This window comes from Mustela nivalis (assembly GCF_964662115.1).
Source record: "Mustela nivalis genome assembly, chromosome: 6".
NCBI lineage: Eukaryota > Metazoa > Chordata > Mammalia > Carnivora > Mustelidae > Mustela > Mustela nivalis.
In genome coordinates this window covers 119,682,411-119,707,490 of record NC_139025.1, presented here as the reverse complement: position 1 = coordinate 119,707,490, position 25,080 = coordinate 119,682,411, and the positions used below count along the sequence as shown (strand labels likewise).

The following is a 25,080-nucleotide window of genomic DNA, read 5'->3' as shown; positions in this document are numbered from 1 at the left end:
TATGCTTCATCTGGGTAGCTTTGCAAGTAGTCTGTTCTATGTAGTCTCCCCCAGCAAACTAGTCCAGGTTTCTTAGCATAATTTAGGCTGGGAACCACCACATTTTCTTGTCCAAAACCAATCCCACGGCCAAGGCAGAATCAGGATGGGGTGGAGCTGCAAAGTACCTCTGCAAGATGTGTGGACACATGGATGGGTAGAGAAATGTAGCCACTTTTCATCAATTTACTATAGCATCAGAGACCAACATGCCAACCATCTTTCAATATTTAATGTAATTCCTTATTTGACTATGTAATCTATCTAGAATTTGGCTGAGACCAAAGAATTAAGCAAAAAAAAAGTTCTCTGAGCCAGTTCGAAATGCAAGGTTGGCTGGTTACCAAGCTCATGGATTAAAAGCTTTTAAATTAGTAACTGCAATAAATAAGTAAGTAGGTGCACAGTCACCTATAATGAAACTGGAGGTTGGTGCCTACTCCAATTAGTCTGAAAAGCAAACTACATTTGTTATTTTCTGGTTCAACAAGCATTCACTTAACTAATATTCCCACCTAACATGATTTACATTTCTAGTGTTTTTGTATCTACTCAGAAACAGGAACAACATACCCAAAGGACCTTGGCACCTGTAACTGAGATATTATTAACAGGTCTCACTCCTGATCTGGCTTGTTCTTCGCCCCCACATATCCTCCCCTTTCCTTACCTGCCTTTTTAAAAATGAGCCCTCTTTGTCCATTTTATTACTTAAACAAACAAACAAAAAGATTTATTTACTTCTTTTCAGAGAGAGAGCAAGCCAGCTGCAGGAGTGGCAGAAGGAGAGGGAGAAAATTCTCAAGCAGGCTCCCAGCTGAGTGCAAAGCCCAAGGCCGGGATGGATCCCAGGACCCTGAGATCATGATCTGATAGAAAAAGAGTTGGATGCTCAACCAATTGAGCCACCCAGGCACCCCTCTCTCTGCCATTTTAGAGAAAACTAGGGTGCCTGGAAGGCTCTATCAGTTGGGCTTCAGACTCTTTTTCAGCTCAGCTCATGATCTCAGGATCCTGAAACTGAGCCCCAGGACCGGCTTAGTGCGTGTGATTTTCTCTTTCCCTACCCTTCTGCCTGCCTGGCATGTGTAGGCGCTCTGTTTCTAAAATAAATCTTTAGAGAAAACCATGATCGTGGGTCCTAGGGAAGTTTTCCAATGGAGAAGCCAAGGCGGGATAGCCTAACAGTAAGTTTCCTATGCATCTCATGAAAAACACATCTTTGCTCCAAGTGTCTCCAGACGCGCTTTCACCAAACCACGTAATTCGCCCAAAGAACGCATCTTTCTGGGTTTCGGTTAGTTAGGAAAGTGCCCTACACTGAGCCCCGCCACTCCGCGTTCCCGACCCACTCCCGGCCTCCTGGCCCAGCTCTAGTCCACCGCTTGCCCCTTTCGGGGCGCCTTTTCTCTAGGGGATCGCTAGGAACAACTGCTCAAAAGGCAGCTTCACATGCTAAATGCGCCTGGGAATTCGCATTTTAAGAAAGCGGCAGTTACTCTGATTTTGATCGCCTGGTCGGCGAACCTAATTTGCAAAATACTGCCTCCAATTCTTCTTCCTTGCCCCGCCCTCCACCCTCCTCTTTTCGCTCCCCGCTACACAGGCCCAGCTAAAGAAACCGGAAATCTACTGGAAGGAGCCCCGGAGGCGGGTCTTTGCTGCGTTGCACTGCGCGTGCGCGCGCTGTCTCTTGCGTCACTCGGCCGCGCCCAGGCTCTCCGTGACGGCCCTTGGCCCTGACCGCAGCGGGGGTCGCAGGTCGTCCGGGGCAGCTCTTCTCGTCGCTCCCCCATGGAGGAGGCGGCGCTCACGGTTGCAGCACCGGATGCTCTCACCTCCTTCTGTACGGCGACGAAGGCGCTGGCCGCGCGAGCTCAAGAGGCGGCGGCCCGTGCGGCCTCTGTGGGCGTATAAGCGGAGGTGACCAGGGCCAAATAGTGGAGGGGAAGCCGCATGGCCGGCCTCCAGCTGGGGTGAGGTGGCCACTCTTTCTTTCTTTTTTTCTTTCAGGCAAGCGCGAAGGGGCTAACTGGGCGACTCTGCCGGTCTTGGGTTGGTAGGGGCCCTTCAGGGGCGCTTTTCTCTGCCCTGGGGACACGTGTGTTCAGAAATGGAAGGGCTTTTTCTCATCCTGCATCTAGTAATCCCGCCGTGAATTGGATTGCTGTTAAATCCCTTGGAAGCCTGACTTGGCCGTATCGGGCGCGTGTTCATTAAGCTCATTCAAATAGTTCCGTTTTGTTGTGGTGAGTTTTAGATGGTTTCAGCTACTGCGGAGATAATTAACTGACAACTGAACAAGCCTTAGGAGTCGGCCGTAACGTTTTGAACATACCTGTTTTAATTCCTAACTTTTATAAAGTCACTTAATCCTGTCTTCCTCTCCCTACAACTGTACAAAACTTTTATTAGTTTTGTATTTGTGTCTCTTTAGTTTCTTCACTAGATTTTTCAGTTCGTTTGATACAGGATTATGTTTTAGTTATATTACTAGAAATCCTCTGTATGCCATATGGCTAACTAGTAATAAAGGTAATATTAAAAGTAATAAAAGGACATATGAAAGAATAGAGATCTTTGTTTCATTGGAGTAAGTTATCTGTTGAAGCAGTGTGTTGTCCTTGGATGAGTAGGTTTCACGTTGGTAAGTAAAAGTATGCAGGCTAGTAGCCAAATTTTTGTAAGTATTTATTAACTATGTAGTCCTTTTGCCTACTCCTGTATTTTCTTCTTTCCAGGCCGGAGCTACTCTGTCAGGGTTTAAAACTTTAAATGAGAATAAAGAGTATTAAATAATACAAGGAAATGAAAGTGAATAAGTCACCTCTAACTGCTTCCAGACTTTTTTTCCTAAGAGACCATATTAAAGTTACATGTAAGTTAAAATTTTAATTTATAACTAATGTTGCTAAATTAGGCTTAGAGATTTAGATTCTGTAGTATTTATAAGTACTGCTTTTAAAAATAATGAACTAAATAAGAGATTGGAAATATTGAAGTGGTGGAAACCAAACAGAAGTAAAGATTAAGAGCTCTTAAAGTTTTCCTTCAGTGTGGGCTGCCCATATAGAAATAGAGCCAGGACATTTAGGTTCTGTTTCAGGCTGTGTAAGTTTCTCTGTGTTCCTCTGCATGTGATTTAACCTCTTGGAAGTTTTGTTTCTTTAGTTGTAAGGTGGGGATAATGATACCTTCTTCTCATGGAGTGTATTAGAAATAACGTGATTCAGTAACCTGGAACAGTGCTTCACAGGTGTGTGCAGTAAGTGGTAAATATTACTATTAGAAATATTAAAGGAATTATACTTATTTTTAGGATATATGTTTTATATAAAAATACCCTGCAGTGGTATCCTACTTACCCTTGTTCACTCAGTGTCAGCCACAGTGGCCTTTATTTTCCTAGAAAACTGCATACCAGTTCATACCTCTCTGCCTTTGCATTTTTTTCTCTGCTTTGTTCTTTTTCCTCTTTGAAGCCTTTGCTCAATGTTACCTTCTCCACTAGGCCTCTTAACCAACCTAGTTCGTTGGTTAAATAGAAGTCCCCTAACCCAGCTCCCCAGTGCCCTTAACCATAGCATTTACCACCTTCTAAAATAATGTTCTCGTTTATTTTGTCTTGCCCTACCTCCAACACAAGGTAAACTCCATGAAAGCAGTGATTTGGTTTGTTTTATTCACTGCTGTATCCCCATTCCCAGTGCATAGTATGTATTCATGTAAATGTTGGCTGAGTAAATGAGATAAGCACCTGCCCACAGTGAAAGGGATATAAGTAATATATATAAATAACTGTAATACAGGCTAGGAAAATGTCCAAAGAGAAGTGTAGGTTGAAGGCCAGGAAATTCAGAAAAGGTTGGTTAATCTGGCTTGCAGAATTCAAGCAGTGCTTCATTGTGGAGGTGCCTTTTGAATTGGCTCCTTAAAGATGAAAGAAATAATGTAAACAAAGATAGGAAGGGTGAATAGGAGTAAGTAAGAATGGGAGTGGTATGTTGACCTCGGGTGGAATACAAGGTATATGAAATGTAGTATTGGGAAATAAGATTGAAAAGTTAGATTTGGAACAAATATGAAAGATCTTAGTGGATTACAAAATTTGAGTTTCTTTCTTTAAACAAAGGGTAGCCAGAGAATGAGATGGCACAGATGTGTTTTATAGAGCAGTGTGACAGCATCATTTATTGAAGCTGGATGAGCATTGGGAGAGACATGGAGGTGCAAGGCTCTATTTCACAAAGGTAGACTCCATCTGGCACTCTTGGCCCTTGTATCCAGTTTGGGTAATGAGGATGGAGAAGCCATGGTCACAATACAAGGAGGAACAGATTGGGGAGGAATATGATAACCTACACGGAGAGCCTGGTTGGAGCTGCCACTTGCTTGTGTTCCACTTCTGAGACTAAATGGAGACCCAGGGGGCAAGGCAAATAAGGAGAATCCAGCTGCTGGAGAAGTTGCTTAATACCTTTGTGCCTGTTTTCTAATCATGGGGCCCTCACCATGTATCTTTTTCAAGTTTTTGTGAAAATGAAATGGTAAAAATGCTGTGACAAGTTTAAAGCTGTAAATGTATTTCTGTTGGTATATTCTTAAAAATTATCTAATTTTGGTGATTGTGTTGCCTACTGTTAGTCATTTTGCAAAGCAAATCTTAATTTCAGCTTATAGATGTTAGAATACTAGTTTATTTTTTTCTGTTCCTTAAGTTATGTGTTCTCTGTGTTTTAGAAATAGACGAATTTCAGAATTTTATTTTAAAATTTATTTATTTCATTTTCAATGTAACTTGTATTTAATGAAAATTAACATAAATATTCATAAATATTAGTAAAATAAGCTGTGAGAATTCAATTAAAATTAAAATTTAGAACAAGCTGGAAATTCTAAGCCTTTTAAAGTTTGTTTAAAATTAAAATGGGTCATTTTAAGAGTTTTCAGTTCACTCAGCTGTGGAATCCTTGAGGACAGGGACTTGTGATCATCTTTATGACTTATAAAGTTTGGCACGTTAGAGCTGCCCCATATATGCATATTGAACAGATGGCCACATGTAAGTAATAACAACAGCTTGGAGGGGAGGAGTGTGGGATGGGTCCTTCCACCTATGTCCCCCTCAGAGGTAAGATGGGCAGGTTATCATCTGGAGCTAGTTCTCTCTGGGTTAGGAAAATAGTTGAAGTGAAACTTAGCAAGTTTTCTTGTTTAGCTGCCCTTGAACCTGGCTCTACTTCATAGTTAATCCTTAAGAATAAAAGATAATCTGTTTTAGGCTCTCCCAGCTGTGATTGACCTTTATAGTTATAGAGTGGGAGCAGATCTGAGAATAGTGAAGCAAACTCGTTCCTTTTGGGACATTCACACTGATGTCCTATATTCAAACAAATGAGAAAATTACTTAGTGATGAAGACTGCTTTATAATTTGAGGGTTTGCAGGTTCTATGTTGTTTGTCCCCACCCCCACCCCCTTTTGCCTACCACCACACTGCTATAGTTCCATGAGTGAACAAACAGATAACCTTAATTATATAAAGGCTTATAAATCAGATTTGCCACTTAAATGAGTGCCTTTTATGGAGTAGGAAAACCACCACTATGAACCAAAGTCATTGTCTTTAAGTACCTTTTATCTTCAAAGATAGGAGAGTAATTGAGACTTTAATTTTATAAGGCTGACTGAAAATAAGTGCAAAGGAAAGAGATGCCTTTGGCTGTCTTTGTAGCACAGCTTGACTTGTGAACTGGTGTTGAGTGAAGAGCAGGCTTTAAGTATTGGGAAGAGGACAGGAGGGCTGTGGTATATCTGGGCAGTGATGACACTTGTCTGAAGGGAGCCTTGGTCCTGTGTTGTAAGTGAGAGGGAGAGTTGCAACTCTCCAAAACTAGCATACATTGACCAACCTGTCAAAAAAAGCTTTCTGTCTACTTTTGTGTGTTCAAAATTTTCTATAATAAATAGGTAAAAGGAAGGGGCGCCTGGGTGGCTCAGTGGGTTAAGCCTCTGCTTTTGGCTCAGGTCATGAGCCTGACAATCCCCCCCTTGCCTGCCTCTCTGCCTGCTTGTGATCTCTCTCTCTCTTGCTCTCGGTCAAACAAATAAATAAATAAATAAATTGAATAGGTAAAAAGAAGAAAATCGATTTTAAATAGCATCATGAAATTCTATGTAAAATCAATACGGAGAAAATTCGTATATAGGGATACATAGGTACATGTTAAGAACAATGAGCTTTCAATGACTCTAAGATAAAATGAATAAGATTCTATTATAATGTATTGTTTTAATCACCTCTTTTTCACCTTATTCATAGGGCTAGAATTCCTTCCCCATGGCACATGACACTGGGTACATGAGAGTGAGGTGGTTTATTAATTTCACTCAGCCCAGGCAGAAGGGCATGGCACATTGCACAGGGCCACAAGGGGTGGTGGTGGGGGACTGCAGAGTGAAGAATGAGTTGCTGTGGAATGTAGACCTTGAGTAACAAGTGTTTGAGGTGCACCCCTTGGATCCTGCAGGCGAGTGTGACTGGCTTGCTTTAAAATAATTCTACAGTCTGGGAGGGCAGTGAAGCCTAGTACTTCGATGTAAGCAGGAAATATGCCAAGTCTCTGCAATAAGAAGGGTTATTTAGCCTCTTTTTAAAAAGTAATCTCTACACCCAGAGTGGGACTCGAACTCATGACTCCAAGAGCAAGAGTCATAGGCTCTACTGACTGAGCTAGCCAGGTACCTTAAGAAGGGATTTGACTTTGGGACCTTATCTACAGGAGCAGAGTCGGGAGGGGAACATATAGTTAGGCCATTAAAAGCCCTCCCCATTTTACCAGATGTCAAGGCAGCACAAAATATTGGATCTTTTATTTTTTAAATTTTTTTAAAGGGAGTGATTTATTTAAGTAGGTTCACACCTAACATGGGGCTTGAACTCAAAACCCTAAGATCAAGAGTGGCATGCTCTGCTGACTGAGTCTGCCAGTAGCTTGAATCTTAATTTTTGACCTTATACTGCATGTATGTAATTTGCATATAGTGCAAGTTAACATTAAGTGTTAATAAATTAAATATTACTAAAGTAATAGTTACACATTACTAAATTAATAGTTACTCATTTGGTATTTGAAAGTCAGGTTTATGTGAGTGCAGTCTAAATTTGGATTTGTGAGGCTATCATTATACTGGGATTGCAATTGTAGATAAACCTGACTTATTTCTGGGTATCATTTTTGCAGATAATGTTACATTTTATTGATTCCAGAATATTCAGACTTACACTTCAGTTCATTTTCTTCAGACCTTCAAAAGGGGAATTTTATAGACCAGGGAACTTTAAGTAGTAGTCACTTCCTCAGTAGAATTCACATGATAATTAACATTGCTTTGATGATGATAATAGTTAAAGGGGTTGATTTTACATTAAGGTGTGCTTTAAAGAATCTTATGGTGACCCATGGTCATTGGAATACAGAGTGGGCTGCAGTGTTTTGTAGCTGGGTTTTACTCCCATTTTCCCAGATTTTATTATTACCTTTGCATTTTCACTTGTATGTAGTGCTGTCACTTCCCAGCATACTTGAGCAACTTTTTACAGCTTTAAGAAGTTTTATGAGCTGTAAGAAAGTTTTTAAATCTTAGGATGCTCATCTAAATGATGCAGCTTTATTTTTAGGGCTAGTTATAATTATTTCCATTTATCTATATTAACCCAGAAAACATATATTAAGATACATTTTTGAGACTGCCAGATAGCTAGGTGCACAGGATTATAAAGGTGACTCGTAGGAGTCTAGGGGCTGGCAGTCTGGTGAGGGAAACTGGGTGGTAAACACTGTTAAGCCTAGTCATTTAGATGTAGTGGGAACACTGTAAACACACTTTCTTGTTGTTGTAATAGTCTTTTTATAGTCAATAGAAGTAATTCTTGCTGCTAACCATTTTGTTCCCAAATTATCTGCCTCCCACTATCACTGCAAGTTTATGTCTTCATCTATACTGATTGTCACAGTCCAGAATTATTCCAGAGGCAGGCTGATGAGTTTTGAGGTTACCAATGTTTGGCACATAAAGAGACCATAGTTTATTTTATTTTCATTTAAAAATCAGTAATAACTTTATAGATTGTTTAGTTTCTTTTGTTAGTGTGTATGTTAAGGTTGTGACTCATTCAAGGTCCTGCACCCAGCTAGAGGTAGGACGGAGTCTCCAAATTTTCCATGTAGGACTCCCTGAATGCATATTCTTTTTTTTTTTTTTTTTTTAAAGATTTTATTTATTTATTTGACAGAGAGAAATCACAAGTAGAGGGAGAGGCAGGCAGAGAGAGAGAGAGAGGGAAGCAGGCTCCCTGCTGAGCAGAGAGCCCGATGCGGGACTTGATCCCAGGACCCTGAGATCATGACCTGAGCCGAAGGCAGCGGCTTAACCCACTGAGTCACCCAGGTGCCCCTGAATGCATATTCTTGCTTTAAGAGTGGCATTAAGAGGATTGGGAGTACTTCTCCAAATACCTTGTAAGAGGGATTGATTCTGGAAAGGTGTCAAGTAGACAGCTAATCTCATCCATACTGTATGTGACTGATAGGTAAAAAGCTCAGAGCACCTCCCTGACTTGAGATCTTTCCACGTTTCAGTATTATCTTGTTCCAGATTGTAAGGTGACTTTGCTTTTCAGATTGTTAGGGTTTCTTTTTTCTTTCCTCCTTCCCTCCTCCCTTCCTGTGGGCTCCACACCAGCACAGGGCCTGAACTCATGATCATACGAGTTGGCCCTCCAATGGACTGAGCCACATAGGTGCCCCTTGTTAGTCGGTTCTGTCCTGACGTCCCTGCAACTCTTGGGAAACAGCCTGTGTTTTAAAAACCTTAATATGGAAATGTCCAGACATACATAGTACATGCAGTAGAGAGAATGATACAGTGAACCCTGGATGTTCCTACAACCCATCTTTACCACTGATTCCCATTTCTGCAGACAAGTTTTGGCTTTTCAAAAATCTGATGGGAATTTTACATTTACCCTGTAATAAGCCTGTTCAGGTATGTAAGTTAGCTATTCCAATAGCATTTAGCAATAAGCATTTGTGATTGTGTTCATAGGTCTTTAGGTCAGCAGGGATGACTCTGTGTTTTGCTCTGCACGTAATGGAAGGGTGCCAAGGGGCAAACAAAAATACAGAGGTTCTCTTTATATGTACACTCAGTACTGGCAGTCCTGTCACACCTACCTCCTGTTGGCCAAAGTAAGCCACGGGGCCACACCCCAAGTCAGTGGGGGTGGGAAGGACTGTTCTTAGGAAGTGTTCCAGGAACCATAATGTGACTCAACAGGCAAATCTAAACACTGGTCCCATTGTCAGTGTCATCTCAGTGTGAATACATTTTCCATTATTACAGAACATTATCCCCATTATTTAACTGCCTTTTGTCTGTCTCCCCACTGAAGACTAAAATTTAGCTATCACTATTTTATCCATAGAGCTTAGCATGTTTAATATACACAGCATTTGTTTGGTAAATACTATTTGAGTAAATGGATAACATAATTGAGGGGCTAGGTGAATAGGAAGTTGCTTTTGCTAAAGGCCAGAACCTCATAACCTCTGAAGAACAAAAAAACTTGTCTGGTCAGCAAGGGTGTGAGGATCCTTCTGAATTGCAGATTAGTTCTGGAACTCAGTAGTTGTACTAAAAATACCAGAAAGTTGAGCTGGTAGTCAGTTATAACCAATCCTAAACCTTGTTGCTGAGTAATGTTTTTCCCTCTGCTTTCTGCACTTTGCTTTAGTTCATTTGTTAGCAGTGTTCATGAGTTGGCCGTTTGAAAAAAAAAATTTGCAGTCTTTGGTAAGCCTCTGCTTCCTATCTGGTCTTGTGGCTGGAGCCTTCTAGGTCCATAGTCGTCATGTTCTCTGAAAAGTCCGTCAGTATCACACTTGCACCTTGGCAAATTTCTGTCTGCTAGAATCATCATCCTCTGCTAACAAAATGATAATGACAAATGATAAATCTGCATACCTCCAAATAGGCTAAATAAGAAATAAATTACCATTTGTTTTTATCTACATAGATTTTTTTAATGAGTGCAAGAGAATCTTTTATTTATTTTTTAAATAATGTTCAGTTAGCCACTGTATGATATATCATTAGTTTTTGTTTAGTGTTCAGTGATTCATTAGTTGTGTATAATACCTAGTGCTCATCATGACCCATGGTCCCCTCTTTTTTTTTTTTAAGTATTTTATTTGTTTATTTGTCAGAGAGACCGAGAGAGAGCACACAAGCAGGCGGAGTGGCAGGCAGGCAGAGGCAGAGAGAGAAGCAGGCTCCCTGCTGAGCAAGGGGCCTAATACAGGACTTGATCCCAGGACCCTGGGATCATGACCTGAGCCAAAGGCAGCAGCTTAAGGGACTGAGCCACCCAGGCATCCCCCAATGTCCCCTCCTTAATACCCATCATCCTGTTAGCTATCCTCCCATGCTCCCCCCATCAGAAACCCTCTCTTTGTTTCCCAGGGTCCATAGTCTGTCATGGTGTGTCTCCCTCTGATCTCTCCCCACTTCAGTTTTCCCTTCCTTTCTCTATGGTCCTCCTGGTATTCCTTATGTTCTGCATAAGGAATATGAGTGAAACCATAGTATAATTGTCTTTCTGTGCTTGACTTACTTTACTTGGTATAATCCCCTCCAGTTCCATCCATTTTGATGCAAATGATGGGTATTCATCCTTTCTGATGGCTGAATAATACTCCATTGTATTTATGTACCACAGCTTCTTTATCTGTTCATCTGTTGAAGGGGATTTTGGCTTCTACAGTTTGGCTATTGTGAACATTGCTGCTATAAACATTGGGGGTGCATGTGCCCCTTCTTATCAAAGCATCTGTATCTTTGGGGTAAATACCTTGTAGGGTAATTGCTGGGTTATAGGGTAGCTCTATTTTTCTTGAGGAAGCTCCCTACTGTTTTTCAGAGTGGCTGCACCAGCTTGCCTTCCCACCAAGAGTGTCAGAGGGATCCCCTTTGTCCCTATCCTCATCAACATTTGTTCCCTGTTTTTTAAATTTTTGCCACTGTAACTGGTATAAGATGGAATCTTATTTATGGTTTTGATTTGTATTTCCCTCATGGCTGGTGATGTTGAACATTCTTACGTGTGTCTGTTAGCCATTTGTATGTGTTTTTTGGAGAAGTGTCTGTTGGGTCTTCTGCCCATTTTTTGACTGGGTTATTTGTGTTTTGAGTGTTGAGTTTGAGAAGTTCTTTATAGATCTTGGATATCAGCCCTTTATGTGTAATGTGATTTGCAAATATTTTCTCGCATTCCATGGGTTGCCTCTTAGTTTTGTTGACTGTTTCCTTTGCTCTGCAGAAGATTTTATCTTGATGAAGTCCCAGTAGTTCATTTTCGCTTTTGTTTCCTTTGCCTTTGGAGACATGCATGTCTTTTTTTTTTTTAAGATTTTGTTTATTTATTTATTTGACAGACAGAGATCACAAGTAGGCAGAGAGGCAGGCAGAGAGAGAGGAGGAAGCAGGCTTCCTGTGGAGCAGAGAGCCTGATGTGGGGCTCCATCCCAGGACCCTGGGATCATGACCTGAGCTGAAGGCAGAGGCTTTTAACCCACTGAGCCACCCAGGCGCCCCTGGAGACATGCATGTCTTAAAAGAAGTTGCTGCAACTGATACAGGAAAGGTTACTGCCTATGTTCTCTTCTAGAATTTTGATGGATTCCTTTCTCACATTGACGTCTTTCATCAATTTAGAATTTATGTTTGTGTGTGGTGTGAGAAGATGCTCCAGTTTAATTTTTCTGTATGTAGCTGTTTTCCCAGCACCACTTATTGAAGAGACTCTTTTTCCATTGGATATTGTTGAAGATTCTTGACCATAGAGTTGAGGGTCCATTTCTGGGCTCTATTCTGTTCCCTTGATTTATATGTCTGTTTTTGTGTCAATACCATGCTGTCTTGGTGATCACAGGTTTGTAATATAGCTTTTTTTTTTTTTTTTTTTTTTTAAAGATTTTATTTATTTATTTGACAGAGATCACAAGTAGGCAGAGAGGCAGACAGAGAGAGAGGAGGAAGCAGGCTCCCTTCCGAGCAGAGAGCCCGATGCGGGACTCGATCCCAGGACCCCGAGATCATGACCTGAGCCGAAGGCAGCGGCTTAACCCACTGAGCCACCCAGGCGCCCTGTAATATAGCTTGAAGTCAGGCAGCATGATGCCCCCAGCTTTGGTTTTCTTTTTCAACATTCCCTTGGTGATTTGGGGGTCTTTTCTGGTTCCATACAAATTTTAGAATTGTTTGTTCCAGTCCTTGAAAAATGCCAGTGGTATTTTAATAGGGGTACTATTGAAATTGTAGATTGCTCTGGGCAGGATAGACATTTTCACAATATTCAGTCTTCCAATCTGTGAGCATGGAATGTTTTTCCATCTTTTCGTATCTTCCTCAGTTTCTTTTATAAATCTTCTGTAATTACTAGAGTGTATTAACCTCTTTGGTTAGATTTATTCCTAGGTATCTTATGGTTTTTGTTGCTGTTGTGAATGGAATTAATTCCTTTATTTCTCTTTCTGCAGTTACATTGTTAGTGTATAGTAAAGCAACTGATTTCTGTGCATTGATTTTGTATCCTGCCACATTGCTGAATTGCTGTATGAGTTCTAGTAATTTGGCATTGGAGTCTTTGGGTTTTCCACCTAACGTATCATGTCATCTGTGAAGAGAGAGAGTTTGACTTCTTCTTTGGCAATTTGGATGCATTTTCTTTTTGTTGTCTGATTGTTGATGTTAGGACTTTAGTACTATGTTGAACAATAGTGTGAGAGTGGGCATTTCTGTCATGTTCCTGACCTTAAGGGAAGAGCTTTTCCACATTGAGAATGGTATTTGCTGTGGGCTTTTTGTAGATGATTTTTATGAAATTGAGAAATGTTCCCTCTATCTCTACACACTGTAGAGTTTTAATCAGGAAAGGATGTTGTATTTTGTCAAATGCTTTTTCTGCATCAGTTGAGAGAATCATACTGCTCTTGTCTTTTCTTTTATTAATATGCTCTATCATGTTGATTGATTTGCGAATGTTGAACCATCCTTTCATCCCAGGAATAAATCCGACTTGGTTGTGGCGGATAATCCTTTTAATGTTCTGTTGGGTCCTATTGACTAGGATCTTGTTGAGGATTTTGGCATCTGTGTTCATCAGGGATATTGGTCTGTAATTCTCTATTTTGATGAGCTCTTTGCCTGGTTTTGGGACCAGGGTAATACTGGCCTTATAGAAGGACTTTGTTTATGTAGATTTCTAAGAAGGTGTATTCATGAGAAAACTCCGAGCTTCTCTGTATACATTATTCAAAAAGGACACATGAAATTGGTAAATGTATTGATAAACTAGATTTGTATATTCTCATGCCTGATTTTCATTCTACGGAAATTTTTTTCTTTTTTCTTTTCAAGATTTTTTTTTTTTTTCAAAGTTATTTATCAGAGAGAAAGAGAGAGCACAGGCAGACAGAATGGCAGGCAGAGGCAGAGGGAGAGCCGGGCTCCCTGCCGAGCAAGGAGCCTGATGTGGGACTCAATTCCAGGACTCTGGGATCATGACCTCAACCAACTGAGCCACCCAGGCGTCCCTGGAAATTTTTTTAACAGCAAAGTTTTGTTACTAGGAACTGTCAACTAAGACGGGAGACATTTAAATATGAAACTAGAGTTCATAAAACCAATTTAAATTTTAAACAGTATTGGCATATAAAAGTAGTTGTATTTTTATTTCTTTTCAGTTTTACTGAGTTATTGTTGACATATAACATTGTATTAGCTAAGGTATGCAACATAGTGATTATATGTGTATTGTAAAATGATCACCACAGTAAGTTTAGTTAACATCACACATACAAATTTATTTTCCTGAGATGAGAACTTTTAAGATCTCTCTCAGCCACTTTCAAATACGTAATACAGTATTGTTAGCTGTAGTCACTGATGAAGTTCCAGAACCTAAGTCAGGTTCGGTGGGGTGAGGTTCGGAGCTGACGACTAAAGAAAGAATTCTTAAGACATCTTTGGTGCAAAATGGTGGTTTATTAAAGCACAGGGACAGGACCCGTGGGCAGGAAGAGCTGCTGCTCTGGGTTGTGAGGAATGGCTGGTTATATACACAGGAGTTGGGTAGGTGAGGACAAAGGGTTGTTCAGAAGGGCTATTGGGATAAAGAAGACTGTCAGGTTGGGGTGCCTGGGTGGCTCAGTGGGTTAAGCCGCTGCCTTCGGCTCAGGTCATGATCTCAGGGTCCTGGGATCAAGTCCCACATCGGGCTTTCTGCTCAACAGGGAGCCTGCTTCCTCCTCTCTCTCTCTCTATGCCTGCCTCTCTGCCTACTTGTGATCTCTCTGTCAAATAAATAAATAAATAAAATCTTAAAAAAAAAAAAAAAAGAAGAAGAAGACTGTCAGGATATGGAAGGCCTGGTTACTATCAAGCCAAGGCCACTTTCCCTCTAATGAGGCACTAACATAAAGACAATTGGGAGTTTCCTGGTGGAATGTTACATTCCTGCTATCAAACGTCCTTGTTAGTGAAATTTAGGTCTTAAAAGAAATTTAACTTTATTTACTTTTCCTTCTACCTCCATCTCCTTCGGTTTTTTTATGGAGGGGAGGGTGACGTTAGGGCTTGAGGAACTGAGTTATGTATCTTTGGAAATTGGGCTATTGATAAGGCAACTTCTTTGTTGTAAATCTCAAGGACATTTGTAAACCAAGAGAGACTCCTGCCTTGCAGGACTGTGATCTCTGCAAGATAACCATTTGCTCTTCTTTTAGGGCAGTCAGGGGTGCCTGTGAAATGTCACACATATTACCAAAGGGAGTGGGTGGAGAGGGGGTGCAAGGTGCCAGCCCCTGCTCCATTCTCAGCCAGCCTCCTGCTCCCTCATCAGTCACCATGCTGTACATGAACATCCCCAAACTTATAACTATATCTTTTTACCACCTTCACCCATTTCTGTCACTCTTTTACCCCTGCCTCTGGTAACCACCAGTCTGTTCTCTGATTTTATGATTTTGGTTTTTAAGGCCTTACATCACAATCCTATCTTTTGCCATAAGTATGAGAAATAATTTTACATTGGTGGTAAATTATAAATGGTAAATATATTATCCATGGTAGTAATGAAAATACTCCTTTATGAATGGAGAAGTGGAGTAAAATTTTTGATGATGGATTATCATCATTCTGTTTAAAAATTAAGTTTTGTTTTGTTTTGCATTTTTTAGATTTGAAGATTGCATAGTCCTGCGTCTGGCACCAGTGGTTTCTCTGTTTTGTGATCAATGTGATTCACAAGAACTTCTTTAGTAACAAACGAAATGATCCAGGGCCGTGGAAAATATGACTTTTACATTGGTCTGGGATTGGCTATGAGCTCCAGCATTTTCATTGGCGGGAGTTTCATTTTGAAAAAAAAAGGTCTTCTTCGACTTGCCAGGAAAGGCTCCATGAGAGCAGGTAGGCTGTGTCTTATGTGATTGTGAAATGACATCAGTGTGTGCTTGTGTACTGAGGTTCTTTGTTGGTAGACAACCATATCTTCGTTCCTACTTAGTATATTTGAAACTTTGAACTTTGCAAGCCTTGTAAATGTTTATAGAGAATTAGACATCAGTTTTGTGATGAGAAAAATTAAAAGTGAGACGATGTCAAAATAAGCTATTAACTTCTGCAGTTATTATCAAAGTGGAAATAGGGACCAAGGCCCAATTAGCATCCAGCCTTATCTTTAAATTTTGTTATGTCTGTAGTGAAGGAGCTAAGGGTTTATGAACAGAATCAGAATATTACTGAAGCCTAGGATTTTATTAATCTAGGATACTGAAGTTTTACTTTTACCTTAAGACATTTTACCTGATGATCTTAAATTGACATGAAGGAAAGAGAAGGCTTACTATGGTTTTTTTTTTTTTTTTTTTAATTTAAAGATTTTTTTTTTTTTTTTAATTTGTCAGAGACAGAGGGAGAGAGAGCAAGCGAGCACAGGCAGAGAGGCAGGCAGAGGCAGAGGGAGAAGCAGGATCCCTGCCGAGCAAGGAGCCTGATGTTGGGACTCGATCCCAGGACCCTGGGATCATGACCTGAGCCGAAGGCAGCTGCTTAACCAACTGAGCCACCCAGGCGTCCCAGGCTTTTTATGGTTAAAGAGTATTCTGTTCAGTGATTTTTCTGAAGGGTGATATAGATTATTTCCCCCAGACTTGTCCTGCTAACAAGTCATGAGACCTTGGGGGAGACTCAGTGTGATAAAACCCCACTCTGACTTCTTTTGGTGCATTCATGACAGCATTATGTTGCTTTCTGGTCATGTTCTATCATTCAGCCTCTGCTTTAGTTCCAAACCCGATTCTGACCTCATAGGAAGACCTGCTTTGGCAGTTAAAAAAAAAAAAAATCGAACTTCTTCCTCTTTCCTGTGCCATCTTTATGGCCAGAGCTAATCAGTTTTAAAATAGTAGCCTCTCTTAGCGGGAAGAGAAGAAAGTATTAGCATATGCTGCTTGAATAAGTATGTTCCTCATTCTTGTCTTAAGGCCCATACTCTCAATGTCCATGATAGATATGCTTGTCAGAGGGTTCATTTGCATTGGCTTTTCTTTTGGACAATGGCTTAAGTACCAATTGCTTCCTGATTTTATTAATTTTGGGGGGAGGAAAGTCAAATAGGAAGATGAAGATCCTGGCAGCTCCAGACTGTGATGAATGCTCAGTCTTTTTATGTATGGTCAATATAAAACCCCTTCTACAAGGTTACTTCCTCATAAGTGGGACTAACCCACACCTATATGGCTTATCCACATTCAGACTAATTTATTTGAAGTTGGGTTACTTCTTACTGGTTCTTTTTCTTTGTTTATTGAAGCTGAGTTCACAAAACAAAAGAATGATGCATAGACTGAAAATAAGGATTGATTTTAATTCTTTTACTGAACAGTATAGTGCAAACCTAAAAATTTTTAACATTTTCGTGATCCTGATCCCCTTTTCTAAGATAATCATAAAAAGATTATTTTAGAAATCTGCTTACACAGTCATGGTGGAACCTTTATTCAAAATAATAATAACAAATGAGGTATTTCAAAATCTATAATTGATAATAGTTGTCATAAATTACAAGAGTCTGATAATCTTCCAAAAAAGCTAAATTTTATTTTTTCATTTGCAGGTCAAGGTGGCCATGCATATCTTAAAGAATGGTTGTGGTGGGCTGGATTGCTATCAAGTATGTATAGAGAACATTTCAAGGATATTTTATAGTTGTATATTAAACTATTTGCACATACTAATACTGCCTCTTACTAGCACATTGTTGTTTGTTTATTTAATTTTTAAAGATTTATCTATTCTAGAGAAAGAGAGACAGAGCAAGTGAGGGCGGGGAGGGGCAGAGAATCCTGAAGCAGCCTACCTGCTGAGCACAGAGCCTGATGCTGGACTGGAATCCAGCACCCCAAGATCACTACCTGAGTCAGTCAAGAGTCTGCTGCTTAACCGACTGAGCCACCCAGGTGCCCCTTTACAATTTTTAAATAAATCCTTGCTTTTTTAATGAATAGTACTCAAAATACATAAAATTGAAGCCAGTAAAAGTCATTTAGCAGTTTAATAGTTTATTTAATTTGAATGAGAAGACTTTCTTTTACCTGTCCGATTGAAATATGTGTGATATACCTATGTGTTTTTTTTAAGATTCTCAGTTTAAGAGGTAACTTTGTTAGTAAAATATCCTGTTTAAAATATCCTGTATTAAAATATCCTGTAGGGGCGCCTGGGTGGCTCAGTGGGTTGGGCTGCTGCCTTCGGCTCGGGTCATGATCTCAGGGTCCTGGGATCGAGTCCTGCATTGGGCTCTCTGCTCCGCAGGGAGCCTGCTTCCCCCCCCCTCTCTGCCTGCCTCTCCATCTACTTGTGATTTCTCTCTGTCAAATAAATAAATAAAATCTTTAAAAAAAAAAAATCCTGTATATCCTGTATATTTATATCCTGTATAAAAATTCCAAAAAATATACAGATAAATTAAAATTTAATTAAGTGTTGGATATAAAGTCAACATATAAAACTAAACTGCATTATGAGCAGCAATTAGAAAATGAAATGTTGGGGTACTTGGGTGGCTCAGTGGGTTAAGCATTTGCCTTTGGCTCAGGTCATGATTTCAGGGTCCTGAGATCGAGTCTCACATTGTTTTCTCTGCTTAGTGGGGAGTCTGCTTCTCCCTCTCATTCTCTCTCTCTGCTCTCCTCTCTCTCTCTCTCAAATAAATAAATATCTTTTTAAAAATGTTAAAATGGTACCATTTTCATATAATTTTTAAAAATAGGAATTATTTAATTATAAATGTAACAAAAGGTGGGAAAGATACCTATGGAGAAATGAAATCATTACTGAGAAAAAGACGACAAATAGAGGGATATATTATTTTCATGCGTTGAAAGATTCATTATTGGAAAGTCATCATTTCCACAGTGACAGGTTAAATGCTATTCCATTTAAAACTGTAGGTGGTCATGTGGTAGATGGTAAGTTGATTTAAAATTTGTACAGTAGGGCACCTGGGTGGCTCAGTCAAGCATCTGCCTTCGGTTCAGGTCATGATCCTGGGGTCCTGGGATAGAGTCTTGCTCAGCTTGGAGTCTGCTTTTTCCTCTCTCTCTGCCCTTCCTCCCCGTTTATGTTCTCTATCTCAAATAAATTGGTGGGGGGAAAGACCCTAAAATTCAAAACGCATTTTTAAAAAATAAGTAAAATTTGTATGGTAGTACAGAAGTCTGAGTAAAGCGAACTCTTTTTTTAATTTAAATTTTGATAGTTAACATGCAGTGCAGTATTGGTTTCAGGAGTAGAACTCAATGATCCATCACTTATATACAACATCTAGGGTTCATCACAAATACCCTCTTTTTTTTTTTTTTTTTTTAAAGATTTTATTTATTTATTTGACAGAGAGAGATCACAAGTAGGCAGAGAAGCAGGCAGAGAGAGAGAGGAGGAAGCAGGCTTCTGCTGAGCAGAGAGCGCGATGCGGGGCTCGATCCCAGGACCCTGAGATCATGACCTGAGCTGAAGGCAGAGGCTTTAACCCACTGAGCCACCCAGGCGCCCCACAAATACCCTCTTTAATACCCATTCACCATCTAGCTCATTCCCCACCCACCTCCCTTGGTCACCCCTCAGCTCTCTACCGTTAAGCTGCTCTCCTTTCTTTCTTTTCTCCCTTCCCTTATGCTCATCTGTTTTCTTTCTTAAATCCCACATATGAGTGAGATAAGGTATTTGTCTTTCTCTGATTTATTTCACTTAGCATAATGCACTCTTGCTCCATCCATGTCATTGCAAATAAATTGTTAAAATGGTACCATACATACCACATCTTCATTATCCATTCATCAGTTGATGGACATTTAGGCTCTCTCCATAGATTGGCTATTGTTGATAATGCTGCAGTAAACAAGGGGAGGGTGGATGTACACCTTTGAATCTGTATTTTTGTATCCTTTGGATAAATACTTATAAGTGCAATTGCTGGATTGTAGGATGGTTCTCTTTTTAACTTTTTGAAGAACCTGTAACCTGTTCTCCAGAGTAACTACACCAGTTTACTTTCCCACCGACAGGCAAAAGGGTTCCCCTTTTTCCACATCCTCAGTAGCATCTCTTATTTCTTGTGTTGTTAATATTAGATCGTACAGATTTGAGGTGGTATCTTCTTGTGGTTTTGATTCATATTTCCCTGATGATGAGTAATGTTGAGTATCTTTTCACGTGTCTCTTAACCATCTGGATGTCTTCTTTAGAAAAGTGTCTATTCATGTCTCTTGCCCATTTATTAACTAGATTATTTGTTTTTTGGGTGTTGAGTTTGGTATGTTCCTTAGAGATTTTGGATACTAACCCTTTGTTAGTATGTGATTTACAGAGTATTTTTTACTGTTCTGTGGGCTACCTTTTTTTTTTTTTTTTAATTTATTTTCAGCGTAACAATATTCATTGTTTTTGCACCACACCCAGTGCTCCATGCAATCCGTGCCCTCTCCAATACCCACCACCTGGTTCCCCCCACGTCCCACCCCCCGCCCCTTCAAAACCCTGAGATTGTTTTTCAGAATCCATAGTCTCTCATGGTTCACCTCCCCTTCCAATTTCCCTCAACTGCCTTTTCCTCTCTAACTACCCTTGTCCTCCATGGTATTTGTTATGCTCCACAAATAAGTGAAATCATATGATAATTGACTCTCTCTGCCTGACTTATTTCACTCAACATAATCTCTTCCAGTCCTGTCCATGTTGCTACAAAAGTTGGGTATTCATCCTTTCTGATGGAGGCATAATACTCCATAGTGTATATGGACCACATCTTCCTTATCCATTCATCCGTTGAAGGGCATCTTGGTTCTTTACACAGTTTGGCGACCCTGGCCATTGCTGCTATACACATTGGGGTACAGATGGCCCTTCTTTTCACTACATCTGTATCTTTGGGGTAAATACCCAGTAGTGCAATTGCAGGGTCATAGGAAAGCTCTATTTTTAATTTTTTAAGGAATCTCCACACTGTTCTCCAAAGTGGCTGCACCAACTTGTATTCCCACCAACAGTGGAAGAGGGTTCCCCTTTCTCCACATCCCCTCCAATACATGTTGTTTCCTGTCTTGCTAATTTTGTCCATTCTAACTGGTGTAAGGTGGTATCTCTCTTTTTTTTTAAGATTTTATTTATTTATCAGAGAGAGAGAGAGAGAGAGGGCGAGAGCAAGCACAGGCAGACAGAATGGCAGGCAGAGGCAGAGGGAGAAGCAGGCTCCCTGCCGAGCAAGGAGCCCGATGCGGGACTCGATCCCAGGACGCTGGGATCATGACCTGAGCCAAAGGCAGCTGCTTAACCAACTGAGCCACCCAGGCGTCCCTGTAAGGTGGTATCTCAATGTGGTTTTAATTTGAATCTCCCTGATGGCTAGTGATGATGAACGTTTTTCATGTGTATGATAGCCATTTGTATGTCTGTTCATGTCTTTTGGCCATTTTTTTAATGATTATCTGTTTTGTGTGTGTTGAGTTTGAGTTCTTGATAGATCCTGGATATCAGCCTTTTGTCTGTACTGTCATTTGCAAATATCTTCTCCCATTCCGTGGGTTGCCTGTTTGTTTTCTTGACTGTTTCCTTGGCTGTGCAGAAGCTTTTGATTTTGATGAAGTCCCAAAAGTTCATTTTTGCTTTTATTTCCTTTGCCTTTGGAGACCTATCTTGAAAGAAGTTGCTGTGGCTGATATCAAAGAGGTTACTGCCTATGTTCTCCTCTAGGATTCTGATGGATTCTTGTCTCATGTGGAGGTCTTTTATCCATTTTGAGTTTATCTTTGTGTACGGTGTAAGAGAATGGTCGAGTTTCATTCTTCTACATATAGCTGCCCAGTTTTCCCAGCACCATTTATTTTATTTATTTATTTATTTTTTAAGATTTTATTTATTTATTTGACAGACGGAGATCACAAGTAGGCAGAGAAGCAGGCAGAGAGAGGAGGCAGAGAGAGGAGGAAGCAGGCTCCCCGCTGAGCAGAGAGTCTGATGCGAGGCTTGATCCCAGGACCCTGGGATCATGACCTGAGCCGAAGGCAGAGGCTTTAACCCACTGAGCCACCCAGGCGCCCCTTCCCAGCACCATTTATTGAAGAGACTTTTTTCCACTGTATATTTTTTCCTGTTTTGTCGAAGATTATTTGACCATAGAGTTGAGGGTCCATATCTGGGCTCTCTGCTCTGTTCCACTGGTCTATGTGTCTGTTTTTATGCCAGTACCATGCTGACTTGGTGATCACAGCTTTGTAGTAAAGCTTGAAATCAGGTAACGTGATGCCCCTCGTTTTATTTTTGTTTTTCAACATTTCCTTAGAGATTCGGGGTCTCTTCTGATTCCATACAAATTTTTGGATTATTTGCTCCAGCTCTTTGAAGAATACCAGTGGAATTTTGATCGGAATAGCTTTAAAAGTATAGATTGCTCTAGGCAGTATGGACATTTTAACAATGTTTATTCTTTCAATCCAAGAGCATTGAATGGTCTTCCATCTTTCTGTGTCTTCTTCAATTTCTTTCATGAGTGTTCTGTAGTTCCTCGAGTACAGTTCCTTTGCCTCTTTGGTTAGGTTTATTCCCAGGTATCTTATGGTTCTTGGTGCTATAGTAAATGGAATCGATTCTCTAATTTCCCTTTCTGTATTTTCCTTGTTAGTGTATAAGAAAGCCACTGATTCTGTACATTGACTTTGTATCCTGCCACGTTGCTGAATTGCTGTAGGAGTTCTAGTAGTTTGGGGGTAGCGTCTTTTGGGTTTTCCATATAAAGAATCATGTCATCTGCAAAGAGAGAGTTTGACTTCTTCATTGCCAATTTGGATACCTTTTATTTCTCTTTGTTGTCTGATTGCTGTTGCTAGGACTTCTGATACTATGTTGAACAAGAGTTGTGAGAGTGGGCATCCTTGTTGTGTTCCTGATCTCAACGGGAAGGACGCAAGCTTTTTCCCATTGAGGATGATATTTGCTGTGGGTCTTTCATAGATAGATTTGATGAAGTTCAGGAATTTTCCCTCTCTTCCTGTACTTTGAAGTGTTTTAATCAGGAACGGATGCTGGATTTTGTCACATGCTTTTTCTGCATCAATTGAGAGGACCATGTGGTTCTTCTCTCTTCTCTTATTATTTTGTGATTAATTTGTATCACATTAATTGATTTGCGAATGTTGAACCATCCTTGTAACCCAGGGATGAATCCCACCTGGTTATGGTGGATAATCTTTTTAATGTGCTGTTGGATCCTGTTGGCTAGGATCTTGTTGAGAATCTTAGCATCCATATTCATCAGTGATATTGGTCTGAAATTCTCCTTTTTGGTAGGGTCTTTGCCTGGTTTGGGGATCAGGGTAATGCTGGCTCATAGAAAGCGTCTGGAAGTTTTCCTTCTGCTTCAATTTTTTGCAACAGCTTCAGGAGAATAGGTGTTATTTCTTCTTTGAAAGTTTGGTAGAATTCCCCAGGGAATCCATCAGGTCCTGGGCTCTTGTTTTTGGGAGGTCTTTGATCACTGCTTCAATCTCGTTACTAGATATTGGTCTATTCAGGTTTTCAATTTCTTCCTGATTCAATTTTGGGAGTTTACAGTTTTCCAGGAATGCATCCATTTCATCTAGGTTGCTTAGCTTATTGGCATATAACTGTTGATAATAACTTCTGATGATTGTTTCTACTTCCTTAGTGTTAGTTGTGATCTCTCCTGTTTCATTCATAATTTTATGAATTTGGGCTTTCTCTCTTTTCTTTTGGATTAGTGTGGCCAATGGTTTATCGATCTTACTGTTTCTTTCAAAAAAACAGCTTTTAGTTTCATTGATACGTTCTTCTCTATCTCTGGTTTCTACCTCATAGATCCAGCTCCAATCATGATAATTTCCTTTCATATGTGTTGAGTTGGTTTAATTTGTTGATTCTCCAGTTCTTTAAGGTATAGAGACAACTGGCGTGTTCTGGATTTTTCGATTTTTTTGAGGGAGGCTTGGATGGCTATGTATTTCCCCCTTAGGACCGCCTTTGCTGTATCTCATACATTTTGGTCTGAAGTGTCTTCATTCTTATTGGTTTTCATGAATTGTTTCAGTTCTTTGATCTCCTGGTTGATCCAAGCAAAGGTGGTCCTTAGCTTCCAGGTGTTTGAGTTCCTTCCAAACTTTTCCTTGTGTTATGAGAGCTGTGTTAAGATCTCCTACTATTGATGTATTTATTTCCATATGACTCTTTATCTTGATTAACAGTTTTCTTATGTAATTGGCTGCTCCCATATTGGGGACATAGATATTTACAATTGTTAGATCATCTTGGTGGATAGTCCCTTTCAGAATGATGTAGTGTCCTTCTGTATCTCTGACCACAGTCTTTAGTTTAAAATCTAATTTATCTGATATGAGAATTGCTACCCCAGCCTTCTTTTGAGGCCCATTGGCATGAAAGATGTTTCTCCATCCCTTCACTTTCAGTCTGGGTGTATCTTTAGGTTCAAAATGGGTCTCTCGTAGACAACATATGGATGGGTCCTGTTGTTTTATCCAATCTGTAACCCTGTGTCGTTTTGTGGGCGCATTTAGGCCATTCACATTAAGAGTGATTATTGATAGATAACGTTTTTATTGACATGTTACCTTTGAAGTCTTTCTTTCTGTAGATTGTCTCTATATTTCTGTTCAATGCTATTCTTAGGATTTTTCCTCTTTTATAGAACCCCCCTTAATATTTCCTGCAGTGTCGGCTTGGTAGTTGCATAGTTTTTTAAGCCTTGCTGGTCTTGGAAACTCTTTCACTCTCCATCCATTTTGAATGTAAGTCTTGCTGGATCAAGTATTCTTGGCTGCATGGTCTTCTCATTTAGTGCCCTGAATATATCTTGCCAGCCCTTTCTGGCCTACCAGGTCTCTGTGGACAGATCTGACATTATTCTGATGCGCTTTCCTGTTTAAGTTAGGAGCCTCTTTGTCCTAGTGGCTTTCAAGGGATTATACCTACAATTATGATTCCTCAATTTGACTATCAGGTGCCTTGATGTTTTTTTTGGAATCTACAATCTTGGGTGGAGACCGTTCGGCCTCTAGTACATGAACGCGGGTTCCATTCACTAGATTGGGAAAATTTTCATGAAGAACTTGTTCCACTAAATCTTCTAGACTTCTTTCTTTCTCCTCCCCTTCAGGGATTCCAGTAATTCTGACGTTGGAACGTTTCATGGCATCATCTATTTCCCTGATTCTGTTTTCGTGGCTTCTAAGCTGTTTGTTCCAGGCTTCCTCCTGATCCTTTCTCTCTGTTTGTCCTCCAGATCACTAATTCTGTCTTCTGTCTCAGTTACCCTAGCTTTGAGAGAATTTAGATTAGATTGGAACTCATTGAGAGCATTGTGAACCTCCTCCCTGGTAGCTTTTAGCTCTGC

General features: G+C 40.2%; 1 protein-coding gene across 3 annotated transcripts in view; it reads left to right on the top strand.

Moving 5' to 3' along the window:
- The first annotated feature begins 1,691 nt into the window (after positions 1-1,691).
- NIPA2 (NIPA magnesium transporter 2) overlaps positions 1,692-25,080 on the top strand; it is a 34,790-nt gene continuing 11,401 nt past the window's right edge. Inside the window, exons 1-4 of one of the 3 annotated variants that reach the window (XM_082736005.1) lie at positions 1,705-2,015; positions 2,781-2,917; positions 15,338-15,569; positions 17,278-17,334. In XM_082736005.1, the coding sequence (XP_082592131.1) occupies positions 15,431-15,569; positions 17,278-17,334 (196 nt within the window). In that variant the 5' untranslated portion in view covers positions 1,705-2,015; positions 2,781-2,917; positions 15,338-15,430. Of the gene's footprint in view, positions 2,016-2,780; positions 2,918-15,337; positions 15,570-17,277; positions 17,335-25,080 lie in introns of all 3 variants that reach the window. The other 2 variants (XM_082736006.1, XM_082736007.1) reach the window with 2 other exon arrangements.